Raw genomic sequence first — 19,940 nt, 5'->3', positions numbered from 1 at the left:
TTTTATATGCATGGCTGAGCCTATTGTTTGCCTTGTGGATACTGTATTTCCATAACTCATGCTGAAAAAACTTTCCTCCTTTAACTTGTTTTAACTCCTAATATATTCCACATTCTACAACCTGCTGCTGCCAGCTCTCACCATACTATCACAATGTGCCTGTAACATGTGCTCTTTTTAAACTTCTGGGTCCTGCAGCCATCACATTTATATGAGAAGGCCATTTTCAAGACCCAGTTGAACAAGAGGGCAAATAAAGACTACTACCATTTCTTAAGAGCATTTTAAAATAACCTTATAACTTCACAAGGCTGAGATGCATTTTTTGGCAAACTTTGATTCATTGGGAGTTGGAAATGCAGCACAACATTGCGCTACTAAGCAGGAGGAATTAATCCTGTCTTTGGGTCTTACAAACGTGGCAGGTGCACACATCTTCCCTCAAGATTTACACCTGAGTTCATGACTTTGGAAGCCTCACATTAGCCTCGCTGAAGATGAACTTGCAGCCATTACTCCTGACTGTCAGGTAGTGTTCAATCCACCTACCTCAGTTCTCATGATGGAGGGCTGTGATCTGAAGCACCAGCACATTTTTTGGTCCTAGCAGAAGAGTATTCATGCTTCAGCTCTGATTTGGGTGCTCAGTGAACATTTGCAAATCTCCACTCTGCAGCTGTGAATTCCTTGCTCTGCCAGTGGGTGTGGGTGTAATGCAAACCTACTGCATGTGCCATAAAAAAATCACCCAGGATTAACCTGTCAGGTGAGACGCTGTGGGCCTTACTCTTCCACTGAGTTCAGCAGGCTGGCTCACCTTCTTGCCTAGTGTGCTATATATAAATAAAGAATAACTGAAGTGTGCTCACCATGACCGGGGGTGGCTGTACTGGGTCTACACATTGTAACATTTTCTGATGTGTGGAATTGATCCTTAACAACTTTTGTGGGGAGAGTATTCTCTGCAATAAATCTACCTCCTTTTGTTTCAGGGGACTCCAGATTTTAACTCCTAGCAGAACTTAATGTTTAGGTGCAAGAGGAAAGTATACTTTAAGGGGTTTGCATCTTCTGGATGCTCATACTGAGATTCAATGAAGCCTAGAATACCAGTTTTGCTCATTTTTTTGTTTTTCTCCATATATTCTTAACTTTCTGAGAGGGACTGGAGTGATAGCTATACTTCTTTTGTACTGAATCTCCTTCTGTACAATAATCATTCTTAATTTCTCCCCATAAGGTCAAAAATATATAGAGAGTGCAGAGTCTAATAAGAAGTTGAAATAGATATTGGACCTCTCCTGCTTCACTGGAGTTCTGACATTCTGCAAAGTCAGCTAGAGGGGATTTCAACACAGTTAGAAATATGTATTTCTAAAATAATAAACTGTACCTTAGGAAAACTTCCAAGTCCTGACAATTCTAAAAGGCTGTATTTAGTGATGCACAAAATAATAAGTGGTCTGATCTAACCCCAAAGTTAAATTGAACCATTTTAAAGGAGTTTTCCATGGCTTTTATAACTCTTTTCCCCTGACCCAATACACATCTGGTTCTAGTTGGCACCAAAAGAAAGACATATTTAAATGTCATGGCAAAGGCTAATCTTGTATTTCTGCCTTGTTGGGAGACAGGAAGTACTAGAAATCTCATAAGATTCTCCTTGCATATCTATCCACTTTTTAAATAGTCAAGTGATTTACGTAGCTCTGAGAAGAATTCAGATTTTTTCTGTTAGCTGAACTGACCCTCTCAACCTCCAGAGGATCATTCATCACTAGGTAGAGTTTAATAGAAGATATTGGAAAGGCTGCTCTGTCCTGCCTCCATGGCTTCAGCCAGCCATGAAGGTCTTGATCTTTTGTATCTTTCTGCTAGGAAAATCCAATAAATTAAATACTGGTTAAGAACACTTTTAGACAGAGGAAAGAACTGGTGCATTATTCAAGAGGGTAGAGAAAGAAAATAAATTTGGTTCAAATCCTGTGATACCACAATAATCTTTACATTTCCTTTACAAGTCAAACTCAGGTAGATCTGAGTAAAGGTAGCACAATTAAGATAGACATTGGGACTGCTAAATAGTTACCAGTGTTTACTACAATTCATCTATAGAAAACCCTATAAAGTGGGGTTTTATTTTCCAAAAATGGCCTAGTTTTTGATTGCAGTAGTGACACAGCCCCTTGAATGTGTGTGAAGTGCTGGACTGCAAGTGTTTAAGATTCCATGAAAACCAGCTGGAATGAGTTGCTGAACTTACTTTCAAAATGATAGATGGTTTCCAAGTGACTTAAACACTTTTGAACATCCAACCCCCGAGCCACATCTACAATGATGCTGCAAGGTGATGCATATGCACTCAGTGTGCTATTTCATAAGAGGAAACCCTGACACCAAAGCTTGGCCATGGCTACAAGGAAAGGCCCACAGTGAATTGAGAAACCGAACCTCCCTGCATGCACTGTGATGTTCAGATCATGCTTCTCTTTACTGCCCTACCACATGCACAGGAAAAGGCATGCCTACCAGTGAGGGAATACTGGTGTTTCACAAGTCTTATCTTCTCAGCAGGTTCTGCTGGCATCGTTGTGGCAGGACAGAACTCACAGCATGTATAGGTGCTAGTGGAAGAACACGTTAATGTTTAAAGTATGCAAAAAACAACCTGTGAAGAATACTTTAATTTACCTTTCTGATCTTCTTTTTTTCCTTCTGATGCTGATGCTTTCTCTGATAAAGTGCCATTATTTCCACTGGCTTTTACCAGATTTTCCTCCTGTATGGTTTCTTCACCAATGGCTACAGTGTGTCCATTTGAAGTTTCAAAATTTACTGTTACATCACCATCTGAAATGAAAATTAAAGAGTCATTGCCCAGTTTAACTACTTACTTAGCACCTACTTACAACACACAGCATCCCTCTGCTTTCAAGCTTCTGTGGAAGAAAAGCAGAAAGACTTACTGAAACGTGAAACATCAGGCTGTAGATCTGCTCTGGAAAGTAACTCTGCAAAGAAACTCTACAGGCTTTCATGTTCTTTGGGCAGGCACTTCTGCAGCAACAGGCTTGGAAGTCCATGCTAGTTTTCTCCTTCATGTCTTTCATGAGTGTTCTGCTCTCTTATCCCTGCAGCTTGGTTTACACAGCAAAGAAATGTGTGCATGGACCACAACAAAGCTGTAACATATTCCAGCATGTTCCAAAAGTGCACAAAGGGGGCCAGAGTTGCAGAACTACTATGGTGCATTCCCAGCATGTAAATAAGCCAGGAATTTGGACAGAACTTCTCAGAATGTATGTGCCCATTTCCTTCATAAAAATATGCCACAAAGACATCATCCAGTCTTAAGAACCAAGGTGAAGTCTTCCTGTATCACACATCATATCATAATTAAATTCTGCAAGTCAAATTCTTTCTCAGCTTTGATGATTCTTTACTCACTTACCCAGACTAGCTCAGCTTCAGAGGTTTTCTGATTCTGAAAAAAAATTATTTCCCTATTTGTCTCTATATTGCTGAAAAGTGCTATTCTTGCTGGCTTACAGCTTTCTCTGTTCCATGAACTTTAAAGTTGCTGCTGATTTTCTTCTCTGGTAATTTCTTTCTGCAGGATTCTCTTGCTGTCAATACAGAAAGTAAGCAAATCTACATGGTATCTCTTCTGATTCCTCCCATTGATTATTCACTAACTGTGGCAATTCCACTTCTCTTCCTTGCTGTGTGTTATCAGACCTGGATGTTTGGCACTTCCCTGGTTTCAACACAATTATGCAGCCTCTGTCCTGCCACGTTGGTGCCCCCACTCAGGTGATTATTTAATTACCTTCTGCACTCTAACATCGACTTGATTTGTAAAAAATGAGTTCTGCCTTCCTAAATTTGTCTAATTTACTACAGCTGACACTTGTACTTACCTTAACTGCAACATTCAGTTTCTTCAGCTTCTCTCTTCCAGGGTTTCTGAAATCCACTCTTTCCTCTCCGCCTCCACATATGACACTGCCACCTCGTATTCACGGCTTGCTTCTCAAACACCTCCTGCCTCCGAGTGGCACTTGCCACTTTCCACTTCATTCTTCTTCACTCCATGTGAAACACTGTCACTTCTTCACATTTCTTACCTCTCACTTCTCAAGTCTCCATGTAATTTCCTCTTTTAGCTTTCATCCTCATGGCCATTCCTTCTAACTACCTTCACACTCCTCAACTGTCTTTCCTACCTCTCTATTTTTAGCACCTTCAAACTAACCCCATATTCTTTCAAAATGTCCTTAAAAATTACGATTTTCATCAAACATGAAGTACAATGTGATGAAGATAACACAGACCAGATTGATATGAGAGGAAGAAGAGAAAATTGTTTATACTTGTATCCTTTTCTCATTTTGCTCAATCCCTGTAAGGAACTCAAAGTCCCACTCCCTTTAAGAATGGAAGAGAGGGTCAAGGACACTGCTGACCCAAGCATTCATACTTTTACCACAAATAACAGTATTTATGTTCAGACTGTAACCAACCAGAGAAGTTACCACATTTCATTAACTGTTCCCACTGTAAATACAATTTACAACCTTCAAAGGACAAGGTCACACAGGTCCCCAGTAAAGCACGTGGCAAAACCCACAACAAAGCCACAGATGGACAAACTGATGTATGGAGAGTTTACAAATCTTGTTTTAAGACAATGACAGTAGCAGAGACAAGTGCAGAAGCCAGCCATGCTGAATGTCATAGTCTGACAATTAGCCAAACTCTGTATGGACAGGGGATGTCACACATCAACAAACAGACCCTTTACTGCTGAGTATCTATGGGTATGATACAAGCCATACACACTCATACCTCACTGACTCTTCAGATCACACAGAAAAACACAACTTCTAGGAGAGAATTATTTTTTGGAAAATGTGGAGTTCTTAGACTCCGTGAAAAAATGACAAATGGTTTAATTTAAGCTACAGAAAATTATTTTACTCGCTTGACTTTTATTTGATCTGTATTGATAAAAGATGAAGAATATTAGAGAGAATACCACTAGAAACATAATAGGATGTAGCATAGATGTATCTATCTAGGCTTACTCATGCTTTTCAAAATGCAAACTGTGGCTAATGCCAGATACTAAACCTTAGAGCATTTTGAAACAAGTGATTTCTTGCCCACTGTTTAATGCTGGTACCATTTGTGATTGTGGCCTGTGTGATAGCAGTTGGATCCATATGATCCCAGCACTGGTACTTTTTGCTACCTGAAATGCATTATATTGATTTTTCTGGGTTCCAAAGCCCCTAAGTTTTCAGTCCAAATTTCTGATTTTTTACTCTAGTGGAGTAAAAAATGAGAAATTTTCTCTTTAGATAGCAGACCTTGACTCAAAAACAGATCTATCACTAATTTGAAAAAATTCTGGCAAACAACAGGCAGGAGCCACAGAAGTCACATTATTTACAGGGAGCATTAAAATATTTCAGGATATGACCAGAGGTCAGCTGGGGCTCCTGTGGCAGAAGTAGTTACAGAGCACAAATTCCTTGACTTAACTTCAGCTGTCAGCTGGCCCAAATTACCTCTGACACTTCTCAGTTGGTCTCCTCATACCTATTTATACTACAAGGAAACAATGCAACAGTGTCTTTATTATACATGTTTAGTGCTTTGTAGCTAAATTCTAGTCAATGTGTTATCACCTTGCTCAGGCATTTCCTTCAGCACTCCCCTTCTTATCAGCTCCTCTCTGCTTTGTCTTGTCGAAATCTTCCTTTCCAACACTAAAGAAAAAGCACAGTTAAGAACAGATTTATTCTCTACTGCTGATGACTGTGAAAAAAATGTAGAGAACTATTTTTATTTTATAGAAAGAGAACACTTGTTTCCTCTGGTTCTGCAGAAGAAGTGGTCTGGGTTTTCTTGGACAGTCTCCAAAAATATTGCCCTGCAATTTCAGGCACAGAAAGTGGGGACTCATAAGATCCCATATCTTCAGCTCAGCAAGTCTCCTTGAGGCTTCTTTTATGGTCAGTGGAAAAAGGTACTTTCAGGGTGAAATTGAACTCATCCTAGCATAGGCATTTAACATGTAAAAGTACATTTTTCCCACCGACTAGACTGAGTATCTCAGTTGGAGATATCTTCACCTGCTTTGTACAGGTTTTGAGAGGTGAGACACAAATCCTGCTCAGAGAAAGCAATTCACAGAGTAGCTCTTGTGACATGCAAGCTGTTTAAAGGGAAAAAAGACACGTAAACAGAAACAACCCTTAACAGAAGCCAGAAAGTTGTGTTCTAAAAGGAAGTAACACCCTCATCGATTGATGCTGGTTGACTTTCATGGAAAAAAAATACAGCATCCTGTTTTTAGGTAAAAAAAACCCAAACAACCTCATACACAAAAACCCCAAGACTGTGGCATGAAGCATTCTAATTATTATGTTTATTTCCCATGGGAAAATTGCTGAACAGTTTTATAGGGAACAGCATTTACAAATGTTAGAATAGTTCCACATTGCATCCCATCCCCAAACTGATGCAGTGATCTGGGAGATTATTGCAATGATCCACGGGACGATGGTGCATAATGTTCACAAAATGTGAGCATCACTTGTAAAGTCCTGTCTCCCCTGTTAGGAAAAGGTAGTCTCACACTTTCCCATCTCGATTCTGTTATCATACAGACATCAAAATCCATGTGACATTTGGACCTCAAGCTGAGGGCAAGTGGTGAAGTCCAGCTGAGCTGGACTTCATCCTATTCATGCTATGGGATAGGGTTATTTGTCTCATTAACCAATTCAAACACTCTCTGGGGTCAGTCTAATTGCTGTATGCAGAGTGATAATACCTTGTGCAGTGTTTAATCTCACTTGTGCCAGCCCAGCTGGAGTGGCTCAGCCATACAGGGGAGCGACAGGCTCCTGGGAAGGCAGGGAGAAAGGCAGTTTGGCTCTTTGGAGAAAGCTGCCCTTCATGCCCAGCAAAACACCTTTCCCAGCAGCAGGTGCTCAGCTGCTGGCACAACCAGACTGGCTGACCTCAGGTGCCTGAAGGCACCACTGCTTACAGCTCCCCACTCCCCTTCTCCACCACTGAAGGGAATGGTTGAACAGAATGACAGAATTTGGGTTTCAGCTGGAAGGGAACTTAAACCATCTCATTCCAACCCCTCTGCCATGGGCAGGGACACCTTCCACTAAGCCAGGGTGCTTAAAAACCCATCCAACCTGGTCTTGAATGCCTACAGCAATGGGGCATCCACAACAACTCTGGGCCACCTGTTCACTGCCTTACCACCCTCAAAGTAAAGAATTTCTTCCTAACATCTAATCTAAACCCACTCTCTTCCAGTTTAAAGCCATTTCCTCTTATTCTATCGTTACACACTCTTGCAAGAAGTCCCTCAAATTCCGCGCTCCCTGGAGTTACAGTACCAGGTTTATCTCTCATACTGCAAAGTGCAGGGATTCAGCAGCTCCTCAACACAGGAGGCATTTCCCCATCAAAACAGCACCAACTCCTGGCAGAAGAGCTGGAAGGAGTAAACATTTTAACCAGTCCAGCTCCAGCTACTCCATGCCTGTGAGATCAAGAGCTCACAAATGCAAGCATTACTGGCTCAAGAATGTAAGCTGGCATTAAGCCTGTGTCTATACACCCAGGTACTTTGAGGGATCTGTCCATTAAAGGTCAGAGCTCTGCAGCATTCACATGTGACAGCACAAAGGAACCCATGAGCGTGGCTGCAGACTCTCAGTACAGCCAGCCTCCTTGGGGAGAGTGTGGTAGCCTGAACTCTGATCAAGTTAGGCTGCCTTGGGTCCCACACATAAGTTACTCACAAGCTCTTCCAGTTTCTCCCCTGCATATTTTAAAGCATGTGCCTTGTCACACACACTTGCACAGGAACACACCCTAGGCTTGCAAAGAGTTTTTTGTGTAGGGGAGCAGTCCCACAAGGACTATTTTAAGAGAGATTAGGGGTCATGGAGACAGAGGACCATGTGGGCAGGCATGGATGGAGTGTCTTGGTCTTTCTAGAGAGCAGGTGCATTCACAAGCAGGGTGAAATCTCCTTTGACACAGCCCTGAAGGATGAGCACCTTACACATGCACTTTATACTTGTTTTGTTGCTGGCACTCTAAATATTATTTTATTAGTATTTCAGCATTACAAAATATTATTTATTTCCCACTTTTTTTTTCCTCTCTGCTTCCTTTTTACATCTCTTTTCTTGGGGACTGTAAAACAAGGTGATCTCTTACACATCTATGGGACAATTCAATGCCACCGTAAACAACAATGCTTTTTCCATCAAGTTAAGAACATTGGATCAGACCTTGCCCCATCAATGTCTCTCTAGTTTTCAGGATGATATATTTTTTTCAGTTCTACAACACTGAATTAACAACTGTATTGAATTAATTATCATGGGAAATGAAAATTGTCATTAAAAGGTATGAACCTCTTACACTTAAACTAAAAAACCTCAAAGCATTTAATAAATTACACAGGTTTCATAACAACCCTGAGACATAACTATCTCCATTTCACATATTAGAAAATTTGTGAACAGATAAGAAGCTTAAGTCCCAGTTCTCCATCTTCAAAAATGCTAGCCATGATTGGTGGTTTTATTTAAACTGATTAAGCTCAATTAATTCAGCTTGAAAAGCTAATTTATTTTAAATATTATTGGCCCCATGGAAAAAACATAAAAAAATCAAGCTAGTGATCACCACTAGTACCATAATTCCAATTCATACAAAGAAAAAGGCAGAATCTTAATTTGAATCAAAGTGGCAAAAAAATGTCCCCTTGTATAAGAGGAATGAGTAGCCTGTCAACTTAGGAACTTATACTGGGCATTATTTAGTTAGTCTGGACTCATCATAATAATTTATAGTTTATTGCAGATTATACAATATATTTGGTTTATTTTAGATTGTGCAATATATTTCACATTTACTGTGTAATTTAAAATACAAAAGTATTTTGTGCCATCCTGCCACCCAGAACCATCATTGAAACATTTCCTGACTTCTGAATGCTTGACTTTGTAACTCTATCATTTTAGGAGAGCTTACTGAAACATAACAATAGTCAAAAGTAATTAGCTCAGCAGACTGGTTTGAGATTCTTAAAACTGTGCAATTAGGCTCAGTGACCAGCTGATGCTATCAGCACAAATCTTTTCTGCAATATGTGTATATAAGAATGTATGTTTATCTATCTATGTGAATATATATATATATATATATATGTATATCTCAACATGTCTGTCATATATATGTGATGTAGATATATATGTGTATATGTAAAGGTGTCAAAAATATATAAAATTTCAACATGAACACCAACATACTCTTTCTAACTTTAGGCAATGATAAACTGTAAAGAACAATTTCTCTGTGTACATGTATGTATTGAGATTTTTTACAAAGAGATCACTCCTGACTGTGAGAGTAACTGGTTATGAGTCCTTGCCTACTGAAGAAGGCTGAGGTGAGGCAGGCAGGCAGTCTCCAGTCTCATGATCCAGAAGAATCAGAAAATTCCAGGTAAAAATCCTTCCCCTGCTGCAGTCAGCAGCAGAACTTGCCCTGACTTCAGATGCAACCATCAGAAAGGATGTAAATTTATTGTATTGTATGCAACCCTCATTTACTCCAGTAAATCTTACTGCCCTTCACAAATATTTGCTGTTTTGCCCAATACAAATAATAACAACACTAATATTTACCTCAAAAAGTATTTTCTCTCTCTCTCTCCTCCGTTCCTCATCCCCACAAAAAAGATTGCTTAGTGATGGTCAGCAGCTGCAAACCTCAGGCAGTCTTAAAACCCATTCTTTGACTTGAAGAGTGCTGTGGGATTCTGGATACTCTCCAGTACTTGGTTTTGTTCTTCTAAGAGAAGCTTGAGAGCGTTCAGATTATTAATTTTTTTCTGACCTAGTAAGAGCTAAAATTGCCTTCTGATCCCTCTCTGTATATACTTTTGCAGTGAAGCTTTGAAGTGGCATCTACTTTGTGCCAAGACACAAACTGCTGTCCTTTCCTTCGCAGCAAAACATTGCAGAGGAGAGAAACTTTTGAGATGATGGCATTTTATGTTTGTTTTTCCTTGATTCTGAAAGCCCTCCAGGCAAAAAGCATACAGCCAGTGCCCAAAGAACAGACTTTCTGAGATAGAGCGTGGAAAACACATTGCTAAAGGGAAAAGTTCCAACCATGATTCCCACACTGGCACAGATATTAACATCTAACATCTAAACATCCCTCCTTTTTTGATGCTTGTGGTATTTGCTGTTTATGAACATCTTCCAGTTGCTCCTAAGACAAAAAGTGCTCCATGGAACATGTCCTGGCAAGGCCATAGCAAGAACCTATTTCAAAAAGCCAATTGAAAACCCAGAGAAAGTAGTGAGAGTTCCTTCCAATAGCCCACATTCTGTCTTAGAAGAAACCCTTTCTTCAGCTGCATGTGGATTTACCATGCTGCAGCCCTGTTAGGGGACTGGCAAAAAATGAGGATCATGGTGCTCTCTCCCATGGTCCCAGGCCAGGAAATGGGCTTCCTGCATGTAAGAGGCAGGCACACAGACAGCCCCCACTTGGTCATGAATATACACCTCTGATTGAGTACTGTGAGGAAGAGGATATCCTGTAGGATTTTTATTTTGAATGGATGTCTTCCCGTTTCCTTCTCAAGTTAGATAAGCAAGTTTCTTCTGCCGTGTCACTGAGCAAGCAACAAGGGGCAGCTTGCCACGTCAATGCCTCTTCTCAGTCTCCATTGGTCCTGGGCCTATTTCCTCAAGAAATACAGGGAATACTATTTTTATTCATCCCTGAAATTACCATCTAAGGCAGGATGAATACAATTCAAACTACTTCTCGATTCAAGTTCCAGCCTCACATGAAGCACATACACAAACACAAGTGATCCCATGCACAGTTTAAAAGCAAATCAGTGTCTTGAGGGACCACAACATCATGAACACGACCAGCAAATTAAGTAGAAGGAGTTTCTAAGGACACACTTTTGGAAATGTTGACCTTAATTTCTTTGTGCGTGATTTCCTGCTTTTGTAAAATAAATACTAACACCTGCTCTGCCTTGGTATTATAAGAATTGATGTGTCATGCTTGCAAGACTGGATTCAGGCCCTCAGAAGAAAGACAGTACAACATAAGAAATACAACCTTTAACATGAACTTACCAGATATTAGGTTTTTTTTTTTTAAAATTGAAAAATGATACATGCGTTATTATTTAATGGCATCACAGTTTCACACATGCTAATAGGTAGTGAAAGTTTAGGGAATCTCTGTATACATAGCTTATGAATGGTCATTACTCTGAAGAACTTGTTGCATATAAAATCACATACCTGTCCAGGAGAAGCTGCAGAACATTCAGGAGTCATTAACTAGAAATAACTTTGCTTTAGCAACATGATAAAGTACTGGGAAAGCTGAAGGAAACGGGAAGCCATTAAGGAGATTTCAGACTGATGGGGTTTTTTTTTAATTGCAGTAACAGAAGAAATTGTGAGGGGGTTGTTGCAGGGGATGTGGAAAAACGAAAAAAAAAAAAAAAAAAACCAAAAAAAGGAGAGAAAGAAGGATTTGAAGATCTCAGAAATCTGTTCAAAACTTCAGCTGGCATCTGGAGTAGTGATGAAGACACCAGAGAAAATGGCTTATTTTTCCTTTTTGTGTAAAAAAATTTTGTTTTAGAAGTTTTGCTGTCAAACCATAGAGCTCCTTACTGTAACTGTCAGGGGTTGGTATGGGTTTAAAATGTCAAACAGTGTACCTCTAAGAGTTCAGGGGAGCTACTGAAAACACTTCAGGACACTAGACCTGGCTTTATTGCCTACAGCCTTGGAGGACAGTAGACAGAGGGCTTGCACAGTGACAATGAATCTAAAGAGAGCTCACAGAAGCTCACTGGACTCTAATTAGATTCAAGTTTAGGAAACCACAACATCAAATGTTTGAATCCCAAACCAGAATTTTGGGAGTTTTGTAGAGAAAGTTTGGCTAGAGCAGTGACAAAAAGACACACACACATATATATGCAGGGTGGAATTCAGTTTTCTAAACATGGATATCTACAGCCACTTCAGATGCCCCAGAGTTTTGGAGCTGTCTGCAGAAGGATGACAAATATGATATCAAACCTTCTGGGAGAGCAGCCAGGACACCCAGAGCATCTCAGGTGGCCCCAAACAACTATGTTTGGCTAACTAAATTCCAGCCTTTAATACCCCTCTTTTCAGACAGAATATAATGCAACCACAGCATTTGATTTCAGACCTTGTCAGTCAGTGGGGAAGTGAAGGGCCGGAGCAGCCTCTGTGAAGGCAGGGGCTGCAGAGCTGATCCTCTTTCTTCTGCTGGGCATGGCTACATCTGCTTCTGCCCCAGACTTCTGTCCCCACAAAGGCAAGGTTTGTTTCATAATTCAAGTCACTGACTACCCAGAGGACAGAGAGATTTTCCAATATATTTGAGGACATGTATAGTAAACAAATCAGCTGTGTATTTTAGGGGACAGGTTCAAGACAGAGGCTGAACAGGTATGGTTTTTCCTTGCCAAGGATCAAACTGCTTTTCTGTATGTCAAATACCATGCCTAAATAATCTTTGCCATCTAACAAGTTCAAAGAGCTTTTCAAATACTACCCTGCAAAACCATCACAGTGTTTTCTACTCTTTGCTACCAAAGGGCCACAGACATACCTGCTGATGTTTCTCTGAATTTGTCACTGGTCTTCTTCTTCCGCCATTTCCAAGGTTTAAAGATTTTGCCAATGTTGGAGAGTTTGCCCTTCCTCTTGAAGGGGGGAGTTTGGGATCCTGGGGCTGGTCCATCTGAGTTAGCAATTGAAGCCTTGTCCAAACCATCAACTGTATAAAGAAAAGAAATAAAAATAACTGAAGGATGGAAAATGAAATAGTACCAACAGCTAAACTGCACCACTACCAGACTGCAACAAGCTGTGTGTGCATCAACATGGATTTTTCCTGTTCCAGAAGGCAGCCCTGGGCTTCAGTGCTTCTCTGCAACTGAGGCTGTGCAGAACTTGCATCTCGTGATGCTCATCTGGTGTATTTGCACAGTCCAGTGGTTTTCTATCACTACAGGAGAATTTCTTCCAAATTATGTTTGGGTGAGTTTTTCCCAATCCATGGTGGAGTTGAATAACTAGCTATCATCACATAGAAAACAAAACCCTTGCAATGTGAAAACATAAACTGTTTCTTTTGGGTAAAATTAATCCTTTCTTAAACAAACTCTAAAGATAACTGTTCTGGCAGTGGAATGGGACCAGGTCTGTTTGATATCCCTGGTAATCAGTCCTTCCCAGCACAGCCTGCCATGAGTCAGGCTTCTTACTCACAAAGCGTATTTAACAATACGCTTTTGAACTGGAGCCAAAACTTATAGAAGGATTTCTTTACTGCAAAAACATATTGAATTATATGAAAGCCAATACTTAGCAAACTTTGAGTTTCATGAACCAATTAAGACACATCCCACAATGTCCTGTAGCATACAGTTAAACTACCCTGAGAAATCTACTATTATTTATTTCTATTGAAGAATTATCCTTCCATTTGTAGTCCTGCAAACAATTCCAATGTGCTGAATTTTACTCCTATGAGCAACGAAGTAACTGCCATTACTTAGAGAAACAAAATTAATCATGGGCTTAACTGTTTCTGGCATATAGGCTCTGTAATTGCTTTCATTCATCTAAAAATTCTAATTATAACCAATTCGGAACAGAGTTGATGCACTCTTAACAGTAGCAATGATAATCATAGATCATTAAATCAGAAATGCTATTCAAAGAAAGAAATACCAATGTCCCCATTTCACAGATGGAAAATATGAGGCACAGAATTGTTAAGTGTTTAATTTTATGTTTGCCAAATAGCTTCCTGAATCCTGGTCTTGTGACCTAACTGCTAAAAAGATACATATTCAGCCACATAATATCATGGTGCAATCTTATTATTCTGTTTCTCAGACAAATGACATGTAATGAATCCTATATTTGTCCTAGGCTTAAGATTGATCCAGGATGTTAAAAAAAAAAATTCTGTGAGAAAGCAGATGTAATGCAAAGAGAGTCCAAAAAACTTTATTTCCAATATTTTGAAATAAAGTACTGACAAGAAAGATTCATTATATAATTTCATTGAAGTCTATGAAAAGTAGTGATAAACTTCCTCACCTGTGTGCCCTGGAGAACAAGGTGAACTTTAGAGAGATTTAAAATGAGACTGCCTTAAAATAAAGCAGCTCACCCAGCACACCTGAGAAGCCAGGTGAGAGATGGCAAGATCACCAAAGGCTGTGGGCAGTTTTGCAGAGAGGCACAGGGCAGCACAAGGAGCCCTGCACAGGTGCCTTGCCTGAAATCAGGGATTGCAATCCCCTGTGGAATGCAGAAGCCTCTGCAGGAAACTGTGGATCTAAGGGAGAATTACAGTTATTTGGAGTGTATGTACAAAGACAAGAGAGCAAAATTTATCTCTACAATTCCAGCTGACATAAGAAGGGATGAGTGCCACAGTTTGCAGCCAGGAAAAGCCAGGTAAAAGAGGTAAGGAAAACACCAGCAGGAGTTGGGTAGTGCAGCACTGGATCAGGTCCTAGGAGGATGTGAACCAAAGCTCCTTCTGGGGCTGACCTCACCCACTGTCAGGAACAGTCCTGCTCCAAGTAACCTCCTGAGTCCCTCCCAGTCAATATTCCCATGGTGCTATGGGATGCAGAAACATACAGTTTCTCTGTGAAATCAGCACCAGTAAATCCAAATACTCAGAAGTGAAGCCATGAAGAAAAGAGACCAGGATCTGTTGGCTGCAGAGTCCTGTCCTGGGGCAGGAGCCAGGCAATATCTCACTGGCAGAAGCAGTGAGATATCAGCTCAGGGGAGTGAGAGGACACTCACCCTTGAGGCAGCAGGACAAAATCCATGCTCTTCTCTCCAGTGGCTCAGAAAGGCTGTGCTGGTGGTGTGAAGAGCCTGCATCCTGCTGACAGACAGCATGGGCTTGTAAGCACTGGAACACTGACTTTTTCAACTGCTCCTGAGTCATGGAGTACAGCCCATTGCAGGAGACCACTTTCACAAAAACCTCATCCAGATTTTTTCACCCTCTGCCCAGCAGCAGAAATGGAGGAGAATTAGGGCTCCAATAGCTCCTCACAGAGAAATAGATTTGCAGTGGTCCCTGTTCTGCCCTCTGCTGAAAAACTGGTAACTACAAAATAATCATATTCATCCTAGCTACAGAAATCTGTCTGCTTCAAACTGAGCAAATACATGAAATTCATGGAAAATAATTCTATTCAGGAAGACTGAAACTTTTGAAAACAGATGTCAACATTAATTCCTTCAGACAATAAAAGGCAAGGAGCTGATTTATCTAGTGAGTTCAACAAGTGTTCAAAATTGGGAATTTACTAATCCATGGACCTTGCACCAATTCCCTCATTTGAAATATGTATTTGAAAAGAAGGAATAAGCATAGCCGATATCACAGACTAACTTTAGAAAAAGAAACTTATTTATATTCAAAACTGCATATATTATGTGTATACATATATATTCACAAGCTAGCACATTTTATCAATTAATAAGCTATTTAGAAAAAACCCCACAATTTCAGCAAAGATATTTCAGAACATTTATAGAAAGATCTTTGCAAAAGTTATTACTCCTCTTGCTTGAAACATTCCACAGGAAACTGATGCTTCAGATGCACGTTATTTGCTTTATAGGCCATGTACTACTTAAGAATAAGGTGGTGTGTTTTTCACCTCAGAGAACTTATCTACCTTTTATTAATCATTATAAACATACATATTCACTGAGGGGAAAAGAAACATCTTAGCTCTCTGAGGTTTAGAGGAGCTTGCTGACTTGTACTACTCCATTATTTGCATATATAGTGTCTTGAAGTCCTGCCTTCTTCAAAAACCCAGTGAGTCACTTTGTTGTCTTCAATAAACATTAAGTTTGACACTAGGAGTTCTGGCTATAGTACCTGCATAGTTTACATGACCATATTCCAGTCCTTTGCCCTAGGTGAAGATTTTCCAGCTGCAGGATCAGCTGGGTGCACAAGAAGGACAAGAAGTGAGGATATGAACCCTGCACATCAATGTCTCACAACAAGGAGATCTTGCTCAAAGGCCAACAAGGCTTGCAGGGACACTACAAAGCTGAATCTTGCCACATGGGCTGTTATCAGATGAAATGTACAAAAAGGACAGCCTCTCCTCAAGCTTGTGGGCAGCCAGAGAAGATTAGATCAGCCTGTGGATGAGCCTGACTTTCCTACAAATGCTTAGAGATGACTGAACACGTCTCATCCCAGGAAGGCTACTTGCAATAAGCAGCGCTGATCTCTGTAGCTGCTGAGGAAACATTTCAGGGCTGTGAATGATCTTCAGAGATGCTGTGGGGCTGAGGCAGGTGTGTGAAACCATCACAGTTTTCCCAGGGCATGGTACACTTCAAAACTAAGACGTCAGCACTGACACACACTAACACTTTTTTCAGATACGAACTTACGGCTAACTTTATAAGAGCAAAATGCAACAGAAGAATGACCCACCAGATAACTTCAAGCAAGTCTAATATCAATTATTGTAAACTAAACAGTGTGTTTCTGCTGGTTCCAGGCCTTGTGATCAAAATGCAGCAAGACTATTTTTTAAAAACTTTGAATTAAAGAAATTTATTATCAAAAGAAAAGAGGACTATATTTATGACTTTGGATGTTCTGTATTTTTTGCTTCTGTATATTTTTTCTCTTGGCAGTGAAAATGAAAAGCCAGCAGAAGAACCTAACCTTCACTCCCCTCACCAGCACCTTTCTACACAACTGATCTAACCCAATCCTGCTGCAGTACTGGTATATATTTAAGGGATTCTTTCTCACATCAGGGCTGTTAAGTACAAGAAGGTGCCAGCAGAATGTCAAGTTCTCTCCTTTCCCCACCATGCTGCTATCCCTTCTCTCACCCACATCAACCAAGGCTTATCCACCTGCACTGCAACTCTGCTCTGGATCCCTGTCATAGAGCAACGTTAAAAGTGGCAAGATGAAGGAAAAGTCCTCCTCCTACAGCTGGACAACATAACCAAGAGGGAAAAAGGCACAGAATCAAGTGCCCCACTGATACCAAGGCACTGAGGTAGCATAATACTTTCACTAGCAATAGCTCTCTTTCAGTACTGCTGTGGGATCACCACATCACTCTTGAAGCATGTGAGGAAAACCTTTTCATCCTGTCAGAACACAGGTGACTCAGGGCATTGCCTCATCTAACCATGAATGAATTGAGAAATGCAGCAGAAGGTGCCTTGGTCCCAGTTCAGATTTACTTTACATGTGGATTTGGATACAATTTCTGTGCTTATTAACTACCAGTTAGCTAGTACAGTTTTTTTTCTCTTCCTCCCACTGCACCCTGCTGCCTTGCAGGGATGTGCTGCAAAAGTCCTCTTGGTTTATTGAGACCTCAAAACCTCTTCTGACAACAATATGATTTTCCATACCACCTTGCCAGAGGGCAGAGAGTTGGAAATAATGGTTTTTATGCCAGCAAAATCAACATGTTTTTGCAGCTGCCTATTATCCCCAATTAGCAGTAAGTCATCAACTTACTATAGAATATAAGCTGCTTATTCCTCAAGCTTACTGGCAAACTTCAAGACACTGCATGATAAAAGGTTTGATGTAGTCATTGAAAATCAGAAGTCATTCTGACACAATAAATGTCATTTTCCATAAGTATCTCAAATTATTATTTTTCCTGACCTGAACCAGATGGAATTTTTTTTTCTTTCTCACATTTTTGTTTTGTGGGTGGTTTTGTTTTGTTTTTTGTTGTTGTTGGTTTTTCTTAACCTACTTGAAAGGGAAAAATACAGCTAATCCATGGTGGATAAACTGCTAAATGGAAGAGATATAATCTACCTCCAGGCAGCACAATGAATTGGCATCTCCATGCTTTTGCCTTGCCATACATCTGGAGTTTAACTTTGGAGAAACTCTGTCATGAGCTAATTGCCTTGATTGTGTTTTAATTAAATGAAAGGAAAAAGCTGAAGTTCAAATGTGGGCGGCAGAGTGGTAGTTTCCATATGGAGCTGCCAATGTTGCCAAATGTTAACTGGACCTCCTGCTGGCAATCAGCTGAACAGGCTGGGTAGCGGCTACTCGATAGGGAGGCTGGCTGCTGCCCTGGAAGAGCCAGAGGGAATCCTCCTAGGATAACCACAGCAGGGATGGAGATGGTGGCCTGAATACACACAAATGCCTCTGGGGTTGCTGGAATCACACTTGGATCAGCAGTGCCAAAGCCCAGAAAGGGTTTCAAGTCTGAACCTTGCAACTCCCACTGCTTCCATGGGCAAAATGTTACCTTGCTGCAGAAAGTCAAACCTGGCAAGAGTGGAAAGCTCAGCTCAAAAGACCACAATCTGTTCTGCCTGTGATGAGCCCCTACCTAAGCTCTGCAAAAAGCACAGGTACAGCTACACAGGTACTTCAAAGGAAAAGAGGGAAGCCTGTGCTTCCCTGAAATTCATAGCATGGATGCTCAGGGCTCCACGTTTCAAAGAGCCATGTGGCTCAGAGGGATGCTCAGCCACACTTGTTCTCTTCTGCAGTGTGCAGAGAAGAAATTTGACCAGAGTTCCAAACAATGATGTATTTATTTAGTTCTCACTTTCTTAGCTCTACACCTGGGATTGACTGGCTGAAAAGCTTATTTAGTTATCTCTCTCTTAGGTAGAAGGCCCTAGTCCTAAGAGACAATGATCCCAGCAAGCAAGCAAGAGACCTGACCTGGGTTTCCCACTAATTACACAGGAAACAGGACCTAAAACAGGGTTAGCTTTAGGGTTTGACATGTGCCTGCTGCATCATTGGGGTAAAGTGCAAAAAATGTTGCTTTTTCTTTTTCCTGGTCACAATAACCACCTCAGCTTAAGTGCTGGTGGTTGGTTTGTCAGGTTCCAGGCTGTCATTACCACAAATTGTCTCTTGCTAGTGCATCCCAAATGCAGATAACACACTTGTAACCTCCAGCTTCAGCACTACTTTGCAATATAGCTTTCACTCCCATGGGGTTAATTCTACAGAGAAAAAAAGCTAAGTTATGATTGTAGGACACTCTGTAAAAAATATCAAAGGCAACACAGCCAGTCAGGGCTGCCCAGCCTCACTGAATTACACTTCCCATGCAGGAACTTCATGGTTCAGAGCTCATCTGCTCTATCTACACTGGCATCTGAGCTGGGTGTGCTCTACAGCACTTTGAGCACTGCAGTCAGACCTCTACAATCACATCACCTCTCTTCCCAATTGTTTCTTATGTCAAAACACATCAGGGATTCTCTTAAGGTCTGGGGGAAAAAAAAAATTTGACCTATGTTTGCAATATGCCCACAAACATGTGTTTGTGAAATAATTATTGACATTTTGGCAACATGCAGTCCTTATTGGAACAGCTACACAACTTCTTCCTCCTCTTCAATAAAATGCTTAACTTCCACACTTCCAGCTTCCTGAAGAAGGAACAAGCAAATGCTCAGCCATCCTGTTATACAGGTTTGAAAGCAATCTGGCCAAAAATCTTCTTGCTACCTCCTCTCTCACCCTGGACACAGCTGGCTCCAACCAGAAGGAAAGGGGTCATAGGTTTAATGCAGGCTGCTTATTCTTTTTTTTTTTTTTCAACCCCAATACTTGAGGAAAAAATCAGCAAATAGAAAGTTTCCAGACAGTTACATTTTCCAGATATACGAAACATCATATCAAAGGTCAAAGCAACTCCTCCACAAAAACAGGGGGGAAAAAAATCCAGGCACAATAACAGAGATGGGGGGGGGGAAGAA

At 40.7% G+C, this 19,940-nt stretch overlaps 1 protein-coding gene across 4 annotated transcripts in view; it reads right to left on the bottom strand.

Annotated features, from left to right (window-relative positions):
• Positions 1-19,940, bottom strand: part of PHACTR2 (phosphatase and actin regulator 2) — a 76,861-nt gene that overhangs the window by 36,507 nt on the left and 20,414 nt on the right. For 2 of the 4 annotated variants that reach the window (XM_058801770.1, XM_058801772.1), the window contains exons 2-4: positions 12,751-12,918; positions 5,694-5,774; positions 2,692-2,850 (exon numbers count right to left, since the gene is read on the bottom strand). In XM_058801770.1, the coding sequence (XP_058657753.1) occupies positions 2,692-2,850; positions 5,694-5,774; positions 12,751-12,918 (408 nt within the window). The remainder of the gene's footprint in view (positions 1-2,691; positions 2,851-5,693; positions 5,775-12,750; positions 12,919-19,940) is intronic. The other 2 variants (XM_058801771.1, XM_058801773.1) reach the window with 1 other exon arrangement.

This window comes from Ammospiza caudacuta, chromosome 3, assembly GCF_027887145.1.
Source record: "Ammospiza caudacuta isolate bAmmCau1 chromosome 3, bAmmCau1.pri, whole genome shotgun sequence".
NCBI classification, from domain to species: domain Eukaryota; kingdom Metazoa; phylum Chordata; class Aves; order Passeriformes; family Passerellidae; genus Ammospiza; species Ammospiza caudacuta.
Note: the sequence above shows the minus strand (reverse complement) of the source record. Positions and strands in the feature narration are given on the sequence as shown.